Source organism: Dermacentor albipictus, chromosome 7 (assembly GCF_038994185.2).
Source record: "Dermacentor albipictus isolate Rhodes 1998 colony chromosome 7, USDA_Dalb.pri_finalv2, whole genome shotgun sequence".
NCBI lineage: Eukaryota > Metazoa > Arthropoda > Arachnida > Ixodida > Ixodidae > Dermacentor > Dermacentor albipictus.
Window position 1 is genome coordinate 6,436,989 of NC_091827.1, and position 19,239 is coordinate 6,456,227.

General features: G+C 46.0%; 2 protein-coding genes and 1 long non-coding RNA gene across 19 annotated transcripts in view; 1 reads left to right on the forward strand and 2 right to left on the reverse strand.

Annotated features, from left to right (window-relative positions):
• Positions 1-9,645, reverse strand: part of LOC135916480 (calpain-B-like) — a 147,507-nt gene extending 137,862 nt beyond the window's left edge. The window contains exon 1 of one of the 3 annotated variants that reach the window (XM_065449871.2): positions 9,463-9,645. In XM_065449871.2, the coding sequence (XP_065305943.2) occupies positions 9,463-9,480 (18 nt within the window). In that variant the 5' untranslated portion in view covers positions 9,481-9,645. Of the gene's footprint in view, positions 1-3,963; positions 4,056-5,339; positions 5,481-9,462 lie in introns of those variants that run through there. The other 2 variants (XM_065449868.2, XM_065449861.2) reach the window with 2 other exon arrangements.
• Positions 4,369-12,338, forward strand: LOC139047676 (uncharacterized). 2 transcript variants are annotated; one of them, XR_011507316.1, is made up of 3 exons: positions 4,369-4,411; positions 5,386-5,591; positions 12,227-12,338. It is a non-coding gene; the product is annotated as an uncharacterized lncRNA (long non-coding RNA). The 2 variants fall into 2 exon arrangements; XR_011507317.1 differs by having other exon boundaries at positions 5,386-5,535.
• A 5-nt stretch (positions 12,339-12,343) lies between these two features.
• Positions 12,344-19,239, reverse strand: part of GCS2alpha (glucosidase 2 subunit alpha) — a 118,275-nt gene continuing 111,379 nt past the window's right edge. For all 14 annotated transcript variants that reach the window (XM_070521582.1, XM_070521580.1, XM_070521578.1 and 11 more), the window contains one exon: positions 12,344-13,018. In XM_070521582.1, coding sequence (XP_070377683.1) covers positions 12,906-13,018 — 113 coding nt within the window. In that variant the 3' untranslated portion in view covers positions 12,344-12,905. The remainder of the gene's footprint in view (positions 13,019-19,239) is intronic.

Genomic DNA, 19,239 nt, shown 5'->3' on the forward strand with positions numbered 1-19,239 from the left:
TGCAAGTCAAGATTTGCAATTTATAATTAGTACGAAAACGTGGTATATTCCACGTTTTCGTGGTGGTCTCCGAAGTCACCGCCCGTCCGGCCCCACGAGCAGCTTGCGTTATCTCCTTGCTGTCTGCAGTGTAGTCTAGCGCTTGAATGCCGGCGGATCGACAAATGTACTTCGTCATTTCGAATTGGGCGCCCCGTTGGCGCTGTAGCGCCAACTCCGCTAAACCCCGCTCTTTGGGCTTTTCAGATACTGCGGGCACGGCGTCACGTCAGTCTGTAGCGTCGACCGTGTGGCATACATTTCTTTTTCCCTTCCCTCGGTGAGTTATGTTTCCATCTGTTTTAGCTTACGTTTCTATTTACACAACTCGCACGCACGCGTTTGACAGCTTTCCCGGAGACAGTGAAATTTGACTAAACGTGGTTCTCATCAAAAAGCCTGAAACGGCATTTCGTCAGTGGAAGTGAGCACGTGGCACCCAACGGAATGCGGAGTAAATATGGCGGCCCGCCTGTATTGTAGCGCTAGGCCAACGCCGCAGACAGCAAGGAGATAACGCAAGCTGCTCGCGGGGCCGCACCGGCGGTGACCTGGGAGACGTGACAAAAAGCGAGGGGGGAGGGGCAACATCGACGACATAGGCGCTCTTTTGTCAGCCAGTTTCGCTTACAAGGAAGGAGCCTTCTAAGCACATGAACAGCGCTATTCAAAATTTGACCGTTGGGATAGGTAGTGTCGAGGACGGGCCCCAAAGTATACATTTGCTGTAGCCACCTAGTGCCAATAATAAAGTTAATTATCGTACATTCGCTAATTACGCACGCAATTGCGGAAATTGTTCTATGTCTAGAGGCTGCCAATCCGTACATGCGAATGATAAACATAACGTTACCGTGATTTATGTTTTTTTAATTTTAAAAATTTGGAGTAGCTAAAAAAAATACCCTGTATTTATTAACTGCAAACCACTTCTCCCGACCCCCCCGCCCCCTCCGCTACCGCAATGCGCTACTCGAGGCCTGTAAGATACAACAACAACAACAATAATAATAATAATCCAAATAATCACTCATTTGCTTAACGCGCCCAGGAACACCTCTATGGTCTGAGTGTTGGAGCCCGCAGAATAATACAGTTTGCCAGTGAAGAAACCAAAGAAGGAAAACAGTGTCCAACGATAACGCACTTAATTCGCAACAGTTAACTTGGTTTCAGCAACCGTGCATGCGTCTTTAGCGAGAACTTCTGCACGTAGCAGGCATTGAATTTTGCACGAGCCTGACGCTTGCCGAATATATATTTGCACAAAATGCATTTGACAGGTAGGTTTTTGTACAATACCCTAATCAATCACAACTAAACCGCCCATTGACGGAGCAAAGGCCGCTTCGCAAAAAAAGAAAGAAAGAAAAGAAGATCGACGTCCAAGATGGATCGATCCCTAGGCAGCGATGTTTCAGCTCTACGTTTGTATGTGTCCTCTTCCGGCCATGACATTATGCTGTGTGACAGCTATCACAGCTGGAAATGTAGTGCAAGAAAATGCAATATTCACGAAACAGAAGCTGATGAGGTCAAGGGTTCGACGAAAATTTATCCGGTCAGGTAACATCATGATAAAGTTGCAGTCACTGACCAAGTCTAAGTGAAAAATACAGAGATGCTTCGGAGCCCGCGCGGTTTCCTTAGCCTCATTAAGGCACACACGAGCAGTTTGTCGTGTCTGCACAGACATGGCGTAGTGAGAGGGAGTAGATAGCAGATGGGTTTCAATCTGTCCTGTTGGTTTCTTCCAACGTTAGGATCAATAAAGATTCCACCAGAAACCGGGTCATCATATTCGTTTACTTGGCTACGATGCCAGCGTCATCCCAATCGAGTCGGTTAACGTGATCATCGACATGCTCGGCAAGGGCGTTTGAATATTTCTTGTTCTTGGTGACGTCCGTTTGACGCTCCTTCATTCTTCCGGGATAACACTTGCTGCCAAGCTGGTCTTTTAGATTCACAAGCTGGTTTCTTAGTTTGCTGGACGGCATGCACGCGATTCGAAGATCTTGAGAAGGCACCCCTCGAAGCCTCGCTGACACCAAGCACGTACGGAACGCTAGCGCGTCTAGGCACAAAAACGACAAACGGCTCTCGTGACCGAAAAATCCGTATCGAAACGACTCTGTGTTTATCACCTTGACTCAACTGGCCAGCGACAGCAACTTCTTCAGAAGTTGATGAATGATATACGCACACACATACAGGATGTCCGACACACGAGATGAATAAGGCATGGCAAGGCTGCAGACTACTTATTGTGGGGGAAAAAAAAAGCAGGTGTCTTGCACGATCACTCCTCGCTCTTAGCATTTTTTGCGCTAGCTTATTATTATTATTTTTCATCGCGTCATATTGGAATTCTCTATTCGGCTGGGCGAAAGACAGCGACCCGAGTTTGTATCTGTGGCGGATTCTACGCCGCACGAGTTACGCGGACGCTGAAAAATATATCAGAGGGAGGGTAACGTGGACATGCAAACTGCGCACACTTTGCTGGTCTATCGTCACCGACTAAGTTTCCTCTGGCACTGTACGAGCTACGTACACTCTTTATATATGGAACAAACATTTTGTTTTTGGAACGGCATGACGATAGGCACGGAACTGGCGTTACAGAAAACTTCCCCAGGCGTCACCGACAGACACGTAACGAACTGCATACCTTCTAAATAACACGTGCTTTCCTTCGCTCGGTTCTATAATAGTTCGTGCAGCTGTGCTCAAGGCCATTGACAGACGTGACGAATGGAAACAAAAGGCACATACACGGTGCGGCACAAATCTCCGGTAAACGTGTTGTCAACTGGACAACACAACCGTACTTCAGCTGTCCATTAGAACGCGACGCGAGGCGCAAAAAACGGAGCGGCTATTTCGAAGGCGCCCTTATCATTAAACGAGAAATTTTTAACAAGGGGTAGTTGTTGAATCACTATTGGAAAGCGGTTAAGGGGAATGTCTATCCCGATACTTTAGGCAAGCTCGTTAACGTCACAAAATTGCGGTGGCGCTGCCATCACAGTCAGTGTTGTTGTTATTGATGATGATGATGTGCAGCTTCACTCTCTTCAACGGGCAGGAATGCCAACTGCACGCCCTAGCCATGAAGAAAGAGAGAAACCCTAAATATACAGGTCATAAAACATACATGGCCCACCAGTACAGGGGGGGGGGGGCGGAAACGTACGAGGGGTCACAGTGGTGTACACAACTATCAACACTTGAGTATATTTCAGCGTAGAGCGCCATCCGCACGGCACAGGTATGACACACTCTACTGGCGCAAATTTTCTCCGCTGGCAATAAAGGATAAGTTAATTACTTTGCCGAAATTGTTACTCGAAGCGGCGAACAGCGAACAAGTGTCAGCGCAGTCGTCTGCTATATTACAGCCTATAGTTGTGCACAGCTTGAAACAACTTTTGAAAGGGCAAACTTTGCAATCGCACTCGATCTCTGCAGAGTGCTGCTCAGGACGTCGAATTTGAGCTCACGTTCTTGTCCAGACAGAATCGTCTGCTTCACCGAGGCGCGGCATCATATATAGAGTTCTATAGCATCAATCGTGCGTCGTCTGCTACTCACACATGCCGCGCAACGCACTTGACGCTGATATCGCGTGCACGTTACCCTACAGAGACCCAGTCCGCGAAACAATAAAGCCTACTACTCCACAGCCACTTGACACAAATTCGCCTGCGGCCCTTCCGGTCTCTCTGCTTCCTCCTCCACTTTTCAGCGACTTTCGCTTTCTCTCGCCTCGTCGTGCGCTCATGCGTGCACCCGTCTAGCCGTCACTTTCACAACATCCGCTCTTTGAAAGCAAGCATGCGTGCTGCGCGTGCAGAGCCGAAAAGTGCTGTATATCGCATGTGCGCGCATATGTGCTGCAGGAATATCTTTGTAACGCACCACCATCTTCAGCGGCGTATGAGGAAGACGCTTCCCAATGCTTGCACAACGAATACAACTGCGCGCAACTCGTCTGACTTGCGCTTCGTGAAAAAACAAACAAACGAAAAAACAGGCGCTAGCTTGCAATGACGAAGCGCGGCATTCCATGGAAGCACATATGACGATTTAGTGGCCGCTATAAATAAGGACATGTCAAACGTAGCAGACCTCGGTCGACGTGAACACCTGCCTTCACGTTTCAGGCATGCCTGTGGAGACCTTCGCTCAGGCCACAGTGGTCACGAATATGCGCAACAAGAAACGTAGGAAAGCTGTCATAAAATGGTTCGCCGCCAACGCGAACGAAATGTAGGCACGGTCTAGCAAGCACGTATATAAATACCATGCACGTATAACATTACTGGGGGCTAATCAACACCACGGTCGGCTACAGGCTGGAAAGAAGGTAACTAGGGCAGGCTCGCCTAGTTGAGACATTGGCATTATTTTTCGCAGCTAAAATTGGCTTGTTGAGAGACTGCGTTAAAGTTTGCTCGCTTTTCTTTTTTTTTTCTTCCCCGTGTACGTTTCCCGGCCTTTTATCAAGTAACATTAATTCCGGCGCTTGTCTTGCACGCGCCCTTGAATTATCGTATATTGTATTCACACGTATACCCTTAACGGGCACTGCAATCCGCAGTATTTTAAAGCATTTACCGTTGATTAGGCGATTTCTCTTTTAATGCCGATATTTATCACCCCTTTCTAAGACATAACTCACTCAATGGGTCAAAGGCGTGGCAAATGTTTTACGAACGGTGCTCAAGCGGCAACAAAAGACTGTGCCAAATATAACTGCAACGAACTCTGTTGGCAATGCACTTGCAAAGCTGCCTGGTAAGAACAATAATGTAATGCATTTTGCAGATGTCAAAATCTCCCTATCGGTGGTGCTAGCATTTAAAGCGACACCGTTGGTTCTGAATCTGCCCCACTGTCACCTCACCAAAACGACAGCGCCTCGTCGCCATCGAGTTAGTCATGCCCGTAATAATTAAAGGACAACGTGCATCTCTCCAGCCAACCGTTGACTCGGACACCATGTGACAGCGGCCTACAAAAATAGGACGACAGCTCAGGCGAGGCGCGAATTTTTTTTTTGGCACGTCCACCTCGGCAAGGCGTGTCCACGGTCGCACTGCAGTATCCACCAAAAGTAGCTCGTGGACGTTGGTAGCCCGCGTTTGCGTAAATTATGTCGGACACCAGTACAAGGCAACGTAACGCATCCTGCAGTGCGCGATTAGGTCGTGTCATTACGGTCACGTCAACTTTCCGGAGGAAACAGAGAGAATAAAAAAGAGTGCTGCCGCAGCGGAGACGGCGGGACTCACTCGGTAGACAGCTAGGCGCCTCCCTTTCCTGCTCTGGTATTCGTAGGGCATCCTGTATCACGATGCTGCGGCACGGTCTCGGCATCAGCACATCGCGCACCATCCAAGACGCCGCGCGGGGCTCGACCGAGTCTCACCACTGGCATGCGGCGGAGCCAACCTTCAGACGCTACGACGACGCCAGCGATCGCCGCCGGTGAAAATGGGCTCATCGCGAAACTCGCGTTGTCGCCGCCAGGCGCCGTTAACAATGTGCGCCGAAACCTGTCGCAACGAGCGCTGCTTGACACGTCGCAAACCATAGAGTAATATTGTAGAAAACTCTATGTCGCAAACAGACCAGTCGATGTCGATGCGCGGTACTCTCATTAATCCTAACAGAATAGTAAAAGTTACTAATTACTGTACGAAACTCTATGCAAATTACCTTGAATAGTATTAGAGTGTACGTGAGAAACTCTATGAGAGTGTACCATACGAAACTTTATGAAGTGTACTATATAGACTGTGGTCGAGTGGGCCGAGCGGCGCTTTCTCTCCGAGGCGCCGCGTGTGGAAAAATCTTGCGAAGGCGCTGCGAGCGAACTGGATTGGGGCGGAGACGCGCTTCGCGGCATATTCAACGTAATTTCGCTGCGGGCGCTGAGACCGATTAAACGAGTACGCTCTTATAATGGTGCTTCATTTCAACTGCCAATTTACATTGCCACCTTTTTGCTACGTATAAATATTTGAGGCATGGGTTATGCAACATGACGTCTTCATTTTTTTCTGTCGTCAAGTGCGCCGTCTGCTAGCAAGCGCGCGTTCGTTGCGCGGACGCTGGCGGACGCCAGTTTCTCTCGCAAAAAAACCTGTGCAGTAAAATTTTTTACGGTTTTACTTGCTTTGGTGCGCCATCGACTCTTGTCGGCTGGTATCAATTGTAGTTTTAGCCAGGTAAAGTGCTCTTTTTAACGCAGTTTCCAAGAAGTAACACGTTATTTTTGCCACAGAAGCCGCCTATCTACAACATGAAGCTACCTAAGAAAATTTTATTGATATCGTGTCATTTTACGCGTTCTTCTTGTTGGTGGAATACTGATCTGGGACAATGATAAAAGAAAACAGTATTATAGTGAAATAAACCAGGTTTATTAACTCCGTGGCGTGAAGAGATGCAGATGACCAATGCATCTAATGCATTCTAGGTAAATCTAAGGGTACATAGACATATATATCCGCGACATGTACCTAAGTGAACAATTACCAAATATTCTAACTGCACTAATTGAAAAAGTGAGAACTCCTGGCCGGAATAAGCGTGTTTCTTTCAAAAGCTGCACAATCCGTACGTGAACCAATCGGGTTTCGGAGAAAAGGAATCGAGGCAATTATTGGACGTTAATATGAAAAACAGTGTTAGGGACAAGATATTACCTATGTACTCAGACTGAATCGGGAAGACCAGGAAGTCTTTACCAAAGTAATCTCCGTGGCTTGTCGGGCGATCTCTTTCAACGTGCCAGCAGGCGAAATGAAGTAGAAATGTAGTCTAATCGAATGGTATTTACCATTCAGATTGTATTCGACTTCAGAATTCACTATAAAAATTATTGAATACCTGTTTGTGTTCGAATGTAACGCATAAAAGACCTTTTGAAGTCTCGAAGGTGAGGGGCCGATGCAAGTGAGAACTCTTATTCCGAATGATTGCGCTGCTGGAGAGTCGTGGCTGTTGCGCAGAGGCGCACCAGTTCCTGAGTGAATTAATGCACGGGTGCTAATCGGTTCTGCTAAACAAGTTCCTAGCTGTCATTCAATCTGCAAACTTTATTCAGGCAAGGAAACCATTTTTTTTTTTTTGACGGTCGCAACCATCTCTGCAAGACTGCAATTCATTAAAACTGGGTGCCCAATGTGGTACCACACTTATCTTCTTCAACGAACACAGCAGATCTACAAATGACTCTACGTGTATGTGAGGCATGCCATTCTTTTAAATGCTTTTAAATGCTTCGTTATTGTCCTTACGATAGTGCACTGGATAACTGAACAGCCGTTTATATTCCAGAAGCTTAGTTGAGCGGATGTACAATCGGGAACGGCATTACATTTAGGTATGAAACATAAGATAAGCGTAACACGTTTTTCTCAGAAATCAGACTCGAGAATAATTTATTTCGCTTACACCGCTAGCAAAAGCCAAAGGACGCAGCTGCCTTCTTTTTCTCTCGTTTTCTTTTTAAATTAAACAAATTCTAGCGTTTTACGTCTGGCGATATGCTTATGAGGTACCCTGTTCAGTTCTCAGCACCAGGGGTTCTTTAACGTGTACCTAAACAGAAATACACGAGTGTTTTTCCATTTCGTTGCCATCGAATTCCGCGACCTGGTTTGAACCCATGAGCTCGAGTTTAGCAGCGCAACGCCATATTCACTATGCAGCCACTAATTAATCTACCGCGCCGCCTTTTGTTTTTCTGTTTACTTTTTTTTTAGAGCGAAGCTGATAAGGGCTACTTTCCCCACTATCGACTGCGCGGTATAAAAAAATCCCGAAGATAGTGCAACGCAGGGTAAACCCGCGACGGAGATGCAGTTCGCCATTTAGGGGCCTACATATATACACAGCTTCACTGGTCATTCTCACAGAGTGGAAAGGCACCGAGTTTTGTTGTTGTTAAGAATGGACTGGACAAAAAAATTCACACGGCTTGCGGGCCAAAGATTAGCATATACAATCGCTACCTAAAACTGTTTTCGGCGCCCAAGTGCCGACCGCAATAAAAGAACTAGTGCAGATTACTCTGCGGCGTTCTGTGACGCGAGGAAGGCGGAAGCACGAACGGAAAATGTTGCAATGGAGTTTTTCTATAAGAATACTTCCCGTAAATGTGAGTACAGGGCGCCGCCGTATGGGGCCGATATGTTTTACTTGTTCGAAGAGACAAGCAGGAAGCTTACACGTTCTTTTTTTTTTTTTTGCGTCTGCGTGACGCAAGACCTACTGATGAAAAACTGTATGCGCAAAAATAGACACGAGAGATAAATACCGCTTGAAGAACAAGAAAAATATGTTTTCCAAAGGGAACCGTACAATAACAGAATGAAAACCGACACTGCGGCCGCAATGCACGCACAGTCACCGAGCGGCATTAAAAGTAAATAAAGATTAAATAAGAGGAAATGAAGAGAAAGAAGGAGGTCTATTCCTAAGGCATAAATACATGTCATACCCAATTATAAACATCATTTGAGCGGTCTGATCATAAACAGCAGCGCGCGAAGCGGTACGAACGACTCCGCCGAGCAGAATCGCCAGCAGTTTCCAACGGCACGACCTTGATACGGCCCAATCGACTTCGATCGCAGCGCCACCACAGTATTTTTCGTCGTCGCGCGCCTCACTGCAAAGCGTGCGCCGCCCCAGCCGCTCGCTTCACTCAACCGCATTCTAGTACTCTTCGAATACGCATCAACCACAAATAAAAATGGGTGCGCGGCGTTGTTTATGCTTGTTTCGTGCGAACCCGTGACCGTGTTGTTTAGGGCGGGATTTCAAACGGGTCTGTGTGAACGTCTCGTAACGTTCAGTCATTAAAATGCTTGTCGAATGTGCAACGCAGTGCACATCCCTCGTCATCTATGCAAACCTCTAATTTCCTGTCGGAAAAATGGAAAGTTAATTGGCGCAGACTTGTACACATGAAAACGCATAGAAACGTCGAGATGCATTTCCGGTTGCGGTTGATGAGAATCGCTGTAAAGTTTATAGAGAAACTCTAATTCACTGCAGGACATCTGGGGCACTGAACATCCAGTAAAGTTATCACATCGTTCGGCTGAGCCAAGTATGTGCATTACACAAGGCTATCCTTCACAGGACTTCAAAAACCACGACAAATCGCACTCCCCGATAACCATTAATAGCATAGCTCACAATACCACCTTACGGCGACACTGACTGACATTTAAAAGGCAACTGAAACACTCTCGTCAACCGGCACGACATCACCAAGTTGTGCAAAGTAACGGATGTTCCACTGACGTTGGTTGTACTCACTGAATCCTGCACCTAACAATAAAACCTGTCGACCACAGATCAGAATATGCCAAGTGAGGAAACTGTTAGTGTACTTACCCGCAAATACCCAGGCATCCTTCCGGAGAGCGACTCGGAGCGAGTTTTTCTGTCGACTACGAGACCTTTCCGTGCCGCAGGGTACAACCCTTTCACAACGCGTAGTTAGCGCGGCGCGCTTGTGTACGACGACACAAAACATGCTCCGCTGACTCGGCGCGATGCACGGAAGCAGCGATGCGTGTGCTTAGAAGAACTTGCCCGCTGACGGTGACCACACTTACATCACAGAACACCTACCTTACATCTACACAGCTCGCAGGCTCGCACAACGTGCAGCTCTGATGCAGCCGGCCTGACAGCAGCTGCTGTCTCTCAAGGTTGACGCATGGCGGAGCGGTAAATAAACCGCTTGCGGCGCCACGAAACAATCGAAGCTTCCCGCGACACAAAGGCGTCGTAAATAACCACATGAATGCAGCCTGCACGAGAACTTCTGCGCGACGAAGAAATTTTAACTGTATAGCTGCTGTTCCAAATCATTCCGTACATAGTGTATGGAGCCGTGGTATCATGAACATAGTCATACAGCTAATTGGGACATGATCTTACACAAAACTAGCCAAACGTAATCAGATGCATAAAGCTAATTTGTTCCTAATTGACTGATGGAATTGGCCAAACTTCCTGATGCTCATGAAGGGCTTTTTGTTCTGATGTCTTCCATGTTGACCAGGACGAGATCCTGGCTTGTTTTCCACGTATTCTGTATGCGTACTTCTCCACATGGCTAATTGTGTAGACTTGAAGGAGCACATCAAGTCAACAAACGGTCGCAGACTTAATTCTAGTACTGCAACAACGCCTTTGTTGTTTTCTGCGTCAGGAACATGCACAGCCACGGTCCAAGAATCTTGGCTACTGAAGATGGTCTCCAGCCTAGTCAGCTTAACGATGTCTGAAGAGGGCGGTGTTGGATGTCATAACAAGTACAGGAAGTGCTCAGTATTTTTTTTCGCTCTCGTAGGAGTCACACGTAGGTGCGTCAGCCATTCCTATATGGGACGAGTACGCTTTCTGAATGCAACCCTGATACAGAGGCAGCATAATGCTGCATTGAAGCGAGAAATTCACGACGACCATTCCAGCTTGAAAGACAGACCACATTTATGTATACGGGACACTCTGGGGAACTCTGGGACGACCAATAAGTATGCACAATAGCATACACACAACATTGCATAAGGTTTCCAGCTTCAATGTCAAATTTTGTGGCAACATCGAGTCAAGGCCAGTTAGTTAACTGCTAGTGAAAAATTGCATCGCATATTAAAATGAAACTCTGCCCTGAACTTTAAATGAAAAGCAAAGTCTGTTTACAATTAAAGAAAAGTAGAACTATGAATAGTTCATTTTATAAGTTGAATCCTACATGACAGTTGTTGAATGCAGTACGACATTTTCACTCGCATTACTTACGCAATCAGACACCCAAACATGAGAGTTCACACAAATTGTTTTGTGGTTCAGCTACATGGCACTGATCTTCATATTACACCATTGACAGCGGTGCTGCATAAGCACATAAAATGGCAAGTGAGGTTTCCTTTTGAGTCAATAGCTGTGTGATCCTATTTTACATGAAGATCCAAGCATTTCAGTAGTCTGAAGCTAGTACGGTTAAACCTCTGTATAACTAAGTCGGTAAAATCAATAATGTGTTTCGTCGTGTTGAAATTTCGTTGTATTGAGACTCGACCTTTTGTGCAAATAAGTCCAGTCACCTATATATATTTGTTACATGGAAGGTGGCCGAAAATTTTCCGAATTATCAGGCAATCGAAAAAAAGCAAATCTGAATGAGAAAAGATTCATTCTGATGAATTTGAGAATCGGCAATGAAAGATACGGTTTCATGCCGTGTAGGTGATATCTTCAAATTGGGGGTACAAAGCGAAGTCATGCAGCCACGTCTTCGCGTCTCCACCCCCCCGACTGATAGTGTCACCCGCACTGAGACGACGCTATCATGAAAAATGCCAGCAGCAGAGAGCCGAATGCTTGCTCTGCCTCTCGCTTCAACGTGTCTCGGAAACGGGATTTTATGCAATCTACAACACTAAGCATGCAGAAAGGCAGCATGCAGGATGTCCCACTCGACACACTCACTCTTCGCACATGGGGCAGATTACATCTAAAACAGGGCGTGCAGGCTACCGACAGCCATGCGCCGCCACGGCTTCACTAGAAAAGGAGACGCATGCCGACCTGCTCCCCCTCTCCCTCAACTGGCGTGCACATGATCGCGTTACCAAGAGCTTGCACCCCCCTTCCCTGCCTTTCCCCTTGCTCATCACGCAGGCAGAAGGCGCTTATCAAGCCATCTTTCCCAGCTCACCCTCACAGGCTTTCAATCGCAACCAAAGCGGGGCACGATATGACCTTATCAATAACATAAACTTTATACGAAACATTACACTACTTCGCTTCAGCGGTCGCTCTTGGTGGTGCAACACAAGATTTGAGAGGTGCATTTGCAAGCAGCCATATGTAATTCAACCATTTGAACCTCTTCGTCCGTGGAAGTTGCCATTTATTGTCTCTGTATTCCTTTGTGGCGGCAGTGAAATTTCGTTATAATGAAATCGTATATAAACAGTTACTTTGGGGTTCTAAATGGATGATGTTGTATGGAAAAGAAGTTACACTAAGTTAAATACATCTATTATATCAAAAATTTAATATACTGAAGTTCATTATATTGATGTTTAACTGTATTTGTGCTAGTTGTACAAGCATACATTATACTTTTCATTTTCCACAGGTTAGAATCAAGCCACGGATTATATGCAGGACCAAGATGCAGATGAGAACATTTACGTGAATGTGTGATTACACATGATCAAAAACTATACCTCCTATAAATATAGCAGAAGGCAAGTGCAAAAGACATTGTGTTTATTGAACTTTTAAAAACTAAGTTTCAAAACGCACAGCGTAAAGGCAAAGACTGTAACTCAAGTCTAAAAAAGAGGTCTAGAAAATCTGGGAAAAAAAAAAAGGAACGAAGACAGCCACCGAAATCTGCCCTCGGTGTACACAGTGCAGTGCTGTAAAAAGCCACTCGCAAATACCAGTATATGTATATATATATAAATGTATACATCATTCACTCTGCTTTCATCACCGAGACGCTACAAGCCAAGTAAAACTTTCATGTCACATCTGTGGTTATTTACAATGGGGCCGGTGTGTGTGTGTCTGTGTGTAGACAAGTGTCCCCATTACCCAACTTGGTTTACCCTTTCCTAAAATACGCGCAAAGAGGAATGGTGTCATATAATGCTGAAATGTTGATCTTCTTAAAAAAAATAAAGTGGGGGCAAGCATGTTCATGGGGAGAGAAGAAAAAAAAGAAAACTGCCATTTCAGGACAAAGCGTTTCGTTAATGGGAAATGTGGACAGCACTTCCACTGCACACAACACATGGTGGCTTCGAAGGCTATGAAAGAATCTTGAGCGTCCATTTCTCGGCGACGTTGACACCTGGCTTGCGCACCCTTAGAAGCTGCTCCTTCTCTTCGTAAGTAAACTGAAGGCTCTGGGTTCCTTTGCCTAGGAGAAAGAAAGTTTGCAAGTACGTGCTATAGACAGGCTTAGAAAAAAAGGACTAGTTGGTATTGAATGAACATCACGCTTTACACATCATAGAGAAAAAAAAATGATCGGAATGACTTCATTTACAAATGTTATTGATAAAATTGATAACAGTGATCAATTAATGCCCCATGAAAGCGACACAACAGTTATTGTAAAATAATCTATTATGGCAGGAAATATAGAGCGCCGACCGATCATTGACGTTTTTTTTTTTTCTTTAACGTTTCATCCCCACTATGGGAGCCTTGTTAACAATGAAGGGAATGAAGTGAAGGTTGGTTATATATGCTTTATTATGCGACAGAAGCATCGGATGCATAGTGAGGGGCAGATTGCCCAAGTTTCAAATGAGAGTGCACGCCATCGTCTAGATATGAAAGGATTTCAGGTAAAGCCTTGCCGTCTTGTTCTTTTATTTTCCAATTCAACAATTGGTCACCCAGCGCTCTATATTTCCCATCATTAATTTTTCGCAACCTGACGGGTCTCTGTCAAACCCTGGATTTCAATAATTTATTACGTTACTACTTTCACAAGTTTAACACTGCACAAATGCAGCTCTTTAACAATCTGACCTAGCTCTTTATACATTCACTGCAGCTCTCTGGGAATTTTTAATCTTTGACAAAAAGTAGCCCTTCAAATTGTTGCCGTTCGCTAACAGTTTCCAGTCACTAACAGCCGGCTGGGATTGCCTGTTTGAATATATGCCGCTGCTAGGTTGCTGCGGAGCATTACCACAGGTGTCCTACAGTTACCACCAAATTGAAGTGCTCAAAGCTGCATCACTGGCTACACCTTGAGTCAAAATAAAGTAACTGGATTACATTGAATATTACCACATAGAATAAGTGATCTATCAAGTACAAGATTACAGATGTTATCAATGACAATTAATTAATTGCACATGATTCATTACATAGAAGTCTGCAGTGAACATAATATACTGTAGCATGAAAGAAATGACACGAGAGAAAGTTAAAGCACTTAGTCTGCATTTTTTTTATATTACACAATTGTATCAAACGTATTACACGTAGTTAAACAAATTACATGTAACTAATTACTTGCAGTGTAAATTTGTGAACACGGGCACTGTGCAGGCAAAAACAGAAAATGACCACGTTTCGACTTTTTTTTTCGCTGTTCGCCATTCGAAGCATAATTTGAATAAGCCTTGCAAAATACCTTTTGAAAACTTGGCGCGTCTATTAATTTTGCCTTCAGAGAAAACTTTCCATCCTGGTAGAGTTTGTCCAAATCTCTTTCTCCATGCTCAACATGTGACAACACTGCCACGTCATCCTTACAACACTGCGCTCTGCAGAATGATTGTATGGCCCTGAGGAGTACAGGAAGTTATACATGCTTCCCTGCATGCTTCAATTTGTTTTTCACTTTTTTCCCTTATTCATTTGCACATTAGTTTGCACAGTAATTTGCACAGGAAAGCTTAACCTTTTTTCTTTAAGGGGCCCTGAATCACTTTTTATCAAAGTAAAGAAATGCATTCGTAATTAAACTAGACTATTTCAGAAAAATTTCACAGCAAAAGTTACCTCAGTGCACGCAGCAGAAGTGAAGTAATTGGCTATCAAAGATAGCCTGTGATCTCATTCGCAGTGCTCCCGCTCCTTCTTCAATGCCTTACATTGCGAAGGCTTTGTGCATTTTCAACCACTGTCACTAGCTCACTATGAAGCGGTCTGCCACGGCGTCTAGCCAGAAGTGAGAGCGCACTGGCAAGTGTATGTGTGGTCTGACCTTACGTTCCACACGGTTCCAGGCTAGTTGTGTTCCAAACTAATCGAAATTAGCAAGACTCAACAGCTACAACAACTACAAGCAGGCTGGCAAAAGTGTAATTACTACGCAGGCGACCGCCGCTAACCGTGAGCAATGATAGCCTGCTTCTTACGGAAGTGCGTACCATATTTTTCTGTGCATAACTTGCCATCGTGTATAATCTGCACTTCCAATTACAACAGCTGGGAAAGAGAAAAAAGCTTCATGCATATAATCCGTGGAAATAACTGCATACATAATGCTCATATCTTTGAAAGAACAGTCTCCACTCGCAGATGCACGACTCGTTCACGTCATATCTTTGGCTACCAACTCTGTTCCCCCATTCTTCGGTGATCCTGATAAAGCTGGATGGATACACACACCAGACAGTACCATGGATGAATCCGTCATGGGATACTACATGAAGTGAATCAGATCACTTCTGAGCTAGCATTGACATGACAGAGAATGACAGCATGGAAAGAGCAGCCCTCGCATGGGCAACAACAATGGAGTGAACGTGACGGAGCTGAAAATACGCCAACTTGGCTCACTGCCATATTGCGTCGCACTTCGTGCTGACTGGGGAAGCACCACGAGAATGGGTGACGTATGAGTTTGCGGACGCTGTGTGCACGATTTGCTAACTATTAAATGCAAAGTGGCAAGCTGTAAAGTGGACGAGAATGGGCGAACATGAAAGAGGGGTGAAGGGAGCTTCAACCCACAGGTGTGGGGAGAGGGCGGGATTCGCTAGGAGATAACGAAACTTTGAATGGCGGAGAATCTTGCCTTGAGGAGTCGTTGCACAGCAGTGTGCTCGTGCTGCCATGAAACCCACTTCAGGGCGAAATTCGCATATAATTTGCACCCCAACATTACTGTTTATTTAAAGAAATTTTTGGTAAGGGTTATAGGTGCAAAAATATGGTAATTCTTATCGAAATTCAAAAGGAGGTTTTTGCTTGCTTCAGCCTGTATATGAAACTGTGTCATTAAATATTGTTACAGAAGGATAAAAGAAGAGAAAGGAAGAAGAAAATCGCAAGACGCTCGCTGCTGCGTGTTGTTGCTGGTCAGCCATCTTAATTACATTGACTGCTTGTATTGTAAATACAGTTTGTCTATACTCCCAACATCCCCATATTGTCCACATATTGGTGGGTGCTGCTGGGTAACACGGCTTGACACGGAGCTCCGCAGTAGTCGTCACATCACTGTTCCCACCATGAATGACAGTGACCACGCGGGATCAATGTCATTGCCACCTCCAATGTCACCGTCACCAGCTACCTCGCTGTCCACTTCAGTTGTGATTGTGCAACCCAAGGATCCTAGAACTTTCCTCAGGACCAATGGCGTTGACGTGGAAGAATGGGTGGCTATGTACAACGCACGAGTGCAATCAACAAGTGGGACCCTACGCTTATGCTAGCTAACCTGTTGTTCTACTTAAGAGGCACAGCAAAGGTGTGGTATGAAAACCACAAAGAGGAGCTAACCAAATGGGACCAATACAAAGAGAAGTTGTCTGGCTTGTTTGTCTGGCCAGGTTTGTCTGGCTAACCAGCCGGCCGTAATATTGCTGCAAAGCAGGAACTGGCCTTCCGTGCCCAACCCCCCCAAGAGTCCTATGTCTTGTGCATCCGGGACGTGCTGGCGCTTTTTTTTTGTTGTTGTTGTAAAGCCGCTCACAACATGACAGAAACTGAGAAGGTCGAGCATGAGCTGAAGGGAATTGCTGACGACACCTTTAAGGGGGGACGCGACCTTTGAAAACCAAAAAATTGCGAAAAAGTTGATTTTTGGGAAACCACGTATTCGGGCAGTATGTCTCATAAACTACCATTTCTGTAAATATCAACGTCTAATTCATCGCGGAACTATTTAAAATAAAGTTTACAACAAGACGCGGCACCCCTCGAGCGGCGAGCGAGCGCTCAAAATACCCTTACGTGGCGCGAACACCCTTTCTCCAGCGCTCCCCTGATAACATTTTGGTGTTTTGTTCATGCAGTTTTGTGCTTTTTTTTTTCCCACCAACCGCGGCGGCGGCGTAAATCGTTCATGATTGGAGGGCTCATGAGAGCTTGGTGAGCCCGCGACTCCCATTGGCTGCTGTGTGCGATAGCATAGTGGTCTCCTGCATAATGCGTCTGGCCGTCATCTGCTTCGGCTCCTCCATCGCTGGCACCCTTTGTGTGTTCCGCTCGCCATCGTCTATCTTTGCAGCCGTTCGCATATTCTCCAAGCTTCTACCGTCTTTACGAGACGATTTTCAACAGTCTTTACAAGACCGTTATTGCATTTAGCCTGCCGATTGTTGTGTGGTCGGCCACAATGTGCCCAAAGAAACTCAAGACGCTACACGCGTTCGGTGCAAGGAAGCATTCTATGAAGCTCGCCCGCAGGGCGAAGCTCGCCGCTCGCCCGCGCACCGACAATGATTGTACCAATGGTTCCTGTGGGGCAGCTTCTGCTTTATCTACGCAAGAGCGTGGTTGTGTCAACGCTTCTAACAACGTGACTCCTGCTCCACAAGCGCAAGAATTTGTCGTGACGAGTGCACCTGGTGTTGCATGCTCATCGACAGCGGCTTCCACATCGACATCTGCCTCGGACAGTGCGATCGCGTCATCCATTGTGCACTGAAAACACATTTCCTGACGTGTGAGGAGAAAGAGGCGGCGGATAAAAAACATGCGGCTGTGCAGCAAGGACTTGGCACTATGTCAGCGACGGAGCGAAAATTTCAAGCAATGGAGTGTGATCCTGAAGCTGCCACCGCTACAAGTGAAGGTGAAAAATTTATCCTTGCACAAGTCGATGCCCTAGGCAACCTGCTATCCGGGACCCCGTGCGAGCAGTGCTTCGTGACTGGGATGAAGGTTCAACTTGGACTTGCAACAAAGCTTGAGCTGCTATGTTTACGTTGTGGAGTAGTTGCAAGCTCATTGAGTTCTACTTGTCAGGATGACTCAATGGCCTTTGACGTGAATATAAGAGACATTGTGGCAACAAAACAGATAGGGAAGGGACAAACGGCCCTCAATGATATTTGGGCAGCGATGAACGTGTCCCATGGTGGCCTGCATCATAAGACTTTTCAGAAGCGCTTGAAGAAATTCAGGGAACCGCAGATGCAGTGCATAGACAAGTTCTAGCAGAATCTGCTTCTGCTGTGAAAACCACCTACAAGGAAATGGATCTATATTTCAGCAGGGATATCACAGTAAACTTTGATGGAACATGGCACAAGCGTGGCCACACGTCCCATATTGGAGTTAGTGCAAGGATCGAATATCATACGGGCCTCATCTTGGATGCCATTGTTTTCTCAAATCAGTGCCTTGGTTGCCAAGTAGGACCAAAGCCAGAAGACCCAGGCTACGCAAGCTGGCAGGAGGATCATGTGTGCCAGAAAAACACTGACTCTAAGACTGGGAGGAAGGAGGTTGAGGTAGCCGTCATCCTTTTCTCACGTTCGGTGCCAAAGCACAATCTCCGTTACACAACGCTCGTGTCTCACAGAGATAGTGCCACCTTCTCTGCCCCTGTGCAAGAAAATGTTTATGGACTGGTCCCCATTTCAAATGAGGAATGCCTGAACCACGTCCAGAAAAGGATGGGGACAGCACTGCGTAACCTTGTGCAGAAAAGTGACAAGGCTTTAGGAGGGAAGGGCAGGCTGACAAAGGCCCTCATTAACAAGTTGACCGATTATTATGGCTGGGCCCTACGGAACAATTCCAACGATGTGGCTGCAATGCAACGTGCAGTGATGTCATCGTACCACCACGTGACATCGACGAATGAGGATCCTCACCACGACTTGTGGCCTGAGGGTGCAGGCTCGTGGTGTTGTCATTACGCCAGCGAGAGTGATGGTATGCCACTTCCGAAGCATCGGTACCATCTTCCAGGATATGTTGCAGAAGCACTGCTAATTGTTTATGAGCACCTCTCACAGGCTCCTCTTCTGCAACGCTGCTTGGGAGCAAAGACGCAGAATGCATCAGAATCATTTCACTCCGTGCTGTGGTCCCTGATGCCCAAAGAGCAGCATGCATCGCTGATTGCTGTGGAGATGGCACTGCATGAGGCAGTTTTCAAGATATAATGCTGGCTGCCACAGGGCCACCCGAGAGCTATGTTCCTCAGTGGGGCTAACATCTGGCCACGTGGCCATTCAACTGGTAGCCGAGAAAGATTCTCTGATTCTCTGTGCTTGGAAAAGGCCAATACGCGATAGCAAGAGAAGGTGGAAAGGCGGAAAAAGAAGAGAGTGCCTAAGGACATCTTTAGTTACGCTGCAGAGTCATTTAATACCACTATATGTGCTCAAAACTTTCAAAGCTCATTTTATCAAAATGACTTTTTTTAGCTGG